Source organism: Anoplophora glabripennis, unplaced genomic scaffold (genome assembly GCF_000390285.2).
Source record: "Anoplophora glabripennis isolate ALB-LARVAE unplaced genomic scaffold, Agla_2.0 scaffold1008, whole genome shotgun sequence".
In the NCBI taxonomy this organism is placed as follows: domain Eukaryota; kingdom Metazoa; phylum Arthropoda; class Insecta; order Coleoptera; family Cerambycidae; genus Anoplophora; species Anoplophora glabripennis.
The window spans coordinates 137907-142715 of NW_019417169.1; the positions used below are offsets into that span (position 1 = coordinate 137907).

A 4809-nucleotide genomic window follows, 5' to 3' on the forward strand; every position below is an offset into this window, starting at 1 on the left:
ACTTTAGTCCAAAATCTCTTGTTGGATCTTATTTGGGTAACATTTTCGTGTTTCAACCGATGTTTTTGCCAAAGCAGGCGTTACGTATTACTACACATTCCAATCTCTATGATCAGTGTCATATTTACATTTGTAGCTCTTAGATAGTTTCATTTTTGACTATACATATTTTGCACTTCGGTGGGCAGTAATTCACACCTACAAACCTTAATTAGTAAATCAAGCAGATCGCACCAGTACAATATCACTTCAAAAGTCTCTGTATGCTTCGACACATGATACAGTTCCTTTATTTGGGTTCATCGCAATCAATACATCTGTATGTTTAGACCTGCAACAAATCTTTATGCTTCAACATGTGATGTTTGATATTGTACTTGTATTTAGTTTGGTGATCACAGTCGTTACACTTGTACATTTGAATCTGCGAAGCATCTTTATGCTTCAATTGATGCTGTTTGATATTAGCCTTGTATTTAGTTTTGTAATTGCAGTCCTTACACCTGTACATTTGAATCTGCGAAGGATCTTTATGTGTCAATACATGCCTTTTGATATAAATTTTGTATATAGTTTCGTAATCACAGTCATTACACCTGTACATTTGAATCTGTGAAACATCTTTATGCTTCAATTGGTGCTGAGTGATATAATTCTTGTATTTAGTTCTGTAATCACAGTCGTTACACTTGTACATTTGAATCTGCAAAGGATCTTTATGTTTCAGTTGATGATGTTTGATATTATTCTTGTATTTAGTTCTGAAATCGCAGTCGTTACACCTGTACATTTGAATCTGCGAAACATCTTTATGCTTCAATTGGTGCTGACTGAGATGACTCTTGTATTTAGTTTTGTAATCACAGTCGTTACACTTGTACATTTGAATCTGAAAGGGATCTTTATGAGTCAGTTGGTGCCGATTGATGTGTCTCTTGTATTTAGTTTTGTAATCACAGTCGTTACACTTGTACATTTGAATCTGAAAGGGATCTTTATGAGTCAGTTGGTGCCGATTGATGTGTTTCTTGTATTTAGTTTTGTAATCACAGTCGTTACACTTGTACATTTGAATCTGTAAAGGATCTTTATGTGTCAGTTGATGTGATTTGATATTATTCTTGTATTTAGTTCTGAAATCACAGTCAGTACAACTGTAGTTTTCAATATCTTTATGTTTCAGTTGATGCTGTTTAATAGCATACTTGTATTTAGTTTCATAATCGCAGTCATTACACTTGTACCTTTGAATCTGCGAAGCATCTTTATGCTTCAATTGGTGCTTTTTGATACCACTTTTGTATTTAGTTTTGTAGTCGCAGTCGTTACATTTGTACATTTGGGCCTGAGAAGGATCTTTATGTACCAACTGATGTTTGATGTAAATTCTCTTTTTCTTTACTCTATTCGCAGCTTTACATCCCTCCTCTGCTGTATCTTTACAGTCACTCTTCTCCAATGGTTTATTATCGATGGTCTGGGGTAGCGTGTCGCTGGAAAAATTATATATACAGGATATTTTTGAACATATGCAAAAATATTGCGTTTTACAAAAAATTATATTAATAAAAGTTGTAAAATTATTAATCATATATGCGAACATAGCATGCCGAAATAAATCAGTAATTTTTAATGTCGGCAAAACAAAGGAAAGTCTCGGTTTGTTGCCAGAGTATTAATAAGGTCGTTATTTCCCCAATATCTTCAATAACCTCGCAATATTGACGATGATTGTGTATGAATGACCTGATGCAGTTGATGCACTCTTTAGTAATTTCGGTTGTTTATCTCTTATCGTTGTGCATCTTTGTGTGGCAACAGAAAAATACTTTAAAAAAAAAAAGAAGGTACGACCACTGGGGCAAGGAGAAGTTTGAAGGAAAGGCATCACGCCTGAGATAACAAGTCAAAACAAGCATTTGCAAATCAAGAACAGGTTTATATCTCAAATGTTTTTTAAAATTTTTAAATTTTCTAAATCATTATTTAGGAAATACGTACTTCGTTATCAAGATACAAAAAAAAGAAATATGGTAATTATAAAAATACAAAATTTATCGACATTTCCTTACCAGTCCTGCGGATCTTCCAGTTTGATTTCAATTTCTTCAGATTTAATGTAAGACTGTTTATCATCGCTTGTATATCGTTCCTGTGCATCAAGGCAGTTCTTTAAAAAACTGCCATGGGTACGAAGCGAATCAAAGCAGGCCCTACATATAACAGGATCCCTGGTAGCACTGATAGTCTACAAGTAAAAAATATATGTATTATTGCTAATTAATTTCGATTCAATGCAGAGTTGAAACGATAATGTCCTTCAACGATTTAGATAACAAATAAAAATGTAAGTAGGTTATTTAACAATTTTATAAATATTTCATGTCTATACAACACTTATATTGAATATTATTTACGGAAATTATTATTTTCTGGCACATATTTTCTTAAGAAATACCTTAAAATATTGTTGGTAGTGTAGTAACAAGCAAGCTTTATGTTCCATGATCCATGATCATTTTCTGTTATCTTTATGTTCAATTTAAATAAAAAACAAATGATGTTATTGAAAACAAAATGTAAAACAATTATGTAAAGTGAAGAGAATGAAATATTCATTTGTTAATTATAAAAGATCTTTACTGAAATATACTTACAACCTGTGGTATATATGTATCGATTATGTCAATATCCACTTCATTTAATGCCACAAATTCGTAAGTTACCGGCTGAAAACATAATCGACAGATTGTCCAATCTTCCGATACGTCGATTAACTGAATATTTCCCTTCTCTTTTAAATAAATTTCCTTTAAATCAATCACTGACATTTCACTGGCGTTAATGTGAGGAAAAATGAAATCCTCCGTATCCATACATACCGACTTAAAATTAAAAGCTGCCAATAATTTTACGGAACATGTTGTACAGATGAAATGTGTAACATTCTCCTCCAAATTCTGAAACGGATTTGCAATTAAGAATAAATGAATTACACTACGGACATAAAAGTAATCTTGTTAACTTGATCTTACCACATGCGGCAAAACAATTTTTAGAACATCCCTTATGACTTCTTCTATCACCCGGCAATTTGAATCCCTTGTAGTATTTAGGCACAGCTTACAAAATGTTTCCTCCAAGATTGTTGCTTGCATATTTATTTATTGCCTTTCTTATCAGAAATTCTAAATTTTCATAACGGTACTGTCGTAAACAATAAAGCCATTCCATAACCACGTCACGTTTATATTTGTCTTCTTCTTCTTCACACTGAATTAAATGACAGGTGGGAACAGGGTTGCCAGATTTTTTTTTAACCTAGTAGCCGCCATTATTCTATGGCTAGAAATTGGCCTCAATGATTTGGGATCGAGGGGGATTACGTCAAATCGTTTCTCCGCGTTTTGTCTTATTGTCTGTGTAGCGTTTGTGTATTGTAAGTCTCGTAAAAGGCTAAAGTTCCTAGGATCTAGGCATTTTACTAAAGACTTCCAAATCCAAACAGTTTACAGAATGCACAGCTTAAATATATGGTTCACAGTTCGCAATAAAATCTAGAAACTTGGTCGAACTAGATTTAAATTCAAAAATAATTCTCTGACAATAAATAAATACTTCATCTCTGTAATAATTAGTTAACTAGGGCAAATATATATTATTATAAAACTAGATTTTGCCTATGGTACAACTGACAACAAACAACAACTTTACTATTAGCACAAATTACTGTTCTACATATAAATATAGGATTCTAACATTCGATTTGTACAGATTGCCGACACTGGTAAAAACTCGAAATAGCCCAAATTGGCGACTGGCTATTTTTGCTTTTTTTCAAGTAGCCGAAAGTCATCTGAGATAGCTCAATTGGCGATAAGTAGCCCAATCTGGCAACCCTGGTCAAGGTCGTTATTCGTCAAGGACGACGACGAAGATGTGCCTGCATTTGAAAGCAATGTTTAAGGGTTTTTTGGCGAGAAAACCGCTAACCCGGTTAACTATAGTTTGTTGCGGTTTGCCGTTTTGGCGAGAAATGTTGTTAACCCGGTTTGGCAGAGTTTGCCTAACCATCAAACCGGACTTGTGGGTTGGTTTGGATCTTAAGTTAATATTTCTATCTTTGTTTATGTATTTTCTGTTTCGTACCTAGTAGTCACTACTTCGTTTTTTTAGAGGTTTGGATAGGTTAAGTTGTAAATAAAAAAATTTGGTAATGGATTCACTGCAAAAAATACAAAGTAATATTTGAAATTGATAATAAAAAAATAGTAATCGAGGATCCAAATAACTTTAATCGTTTATTAGATGGTAAATATGCATTTTATATATTGTACTGTATAGATCTTTATTAACTTCCTTTTAGACGATACATTTGCGTTTGAATAGATAATATTTGTGAACAAGGTAAACCCATTTTGATTTAATAACCATACATTAACGTTCTTTCATGGATCTGCATNGGCCCACCTACGAAGGCTGTCCAGGCCTACACGAGATGAGGCAGGATAAAGAGGGATAATCCCCCTCGATCCCAAATCATTGAGGCCAATTTCTAGCCATAGAATAATGGCGCGCGACGGGCTATTTTTGCTTTTTTTCAAGTAGCCGAAAGTCATCTGAGATAGCCCAATTGGCGATAAGTAGCCCAATCTGGCAACCCTGGGTGGGAACATGGTAAATGGCCCATTATTTGAGACGAATGCAAAGCTTGTAATGCGCCATTATTCTATGGCTAGAAATTGGCCTCAATGATTTGGGATCGAGGGGGATTATCCCTCTTTATCCTGCCTCATCTCGTGTAGGCCT

General features: G+C 34.0%; 1 protein-coding gene across 1 annotated transcript; it reads right to left on the reverse strand.

Annotated features, from left to right (window-relative positions):
- Window positions 1-249: 249 nt before the first annotated feature.
- Window positions 250-3229, reverse strand: LOC111692182 (zinc finger protein 502-like). Its single transcript, XM_023455993.1, has 5 exons — window positions 3036-3229; window positions 2658-2960; window positions 2073-2248; window positions 549-1493; window positions 250-331 (listed from the first exon to the last, which is right to left on the reverse strand). Exons 1-5 carry the CDS (start codon window positions 3156-3158, stop codon window positions 250-252), a joined length of 1629 nt encoding a protein of 542 aa, XP_023311761.1. The 5' UTR covers window positions 3159-3229.
- Between the last annotated feature and the right edge of the window lie 1580 nt (window positions 3230-4809).

What these genes read in the sequence shown, in the direction of transcription:
- LOC111692182 (XM_023455993.1), bottom strand. Translation starts at nt 3,158, where the DNA reads ATGCAAGCAACAATCTTGGAGGAAACATTTTGTAAGCTGTGCCTAAAT. An exon ending in AAATTGTTTTGCCGCATGTG is followed by an intron (nt 2,961 to 3,035) that starts GTAAGATCAAGT and finishes AATCCGTTTCAG; the next exon opens with AATTTGGAGGAGAATGTTAC. An exon ending in TACAAAATTTATATCAAAAG is followed by an intron (nt 332 to 548) that starts GCATGTATTGAC and finishes GATTTGTTGCAG; the next exon opens with GTCTAAACATACAGATGTAT.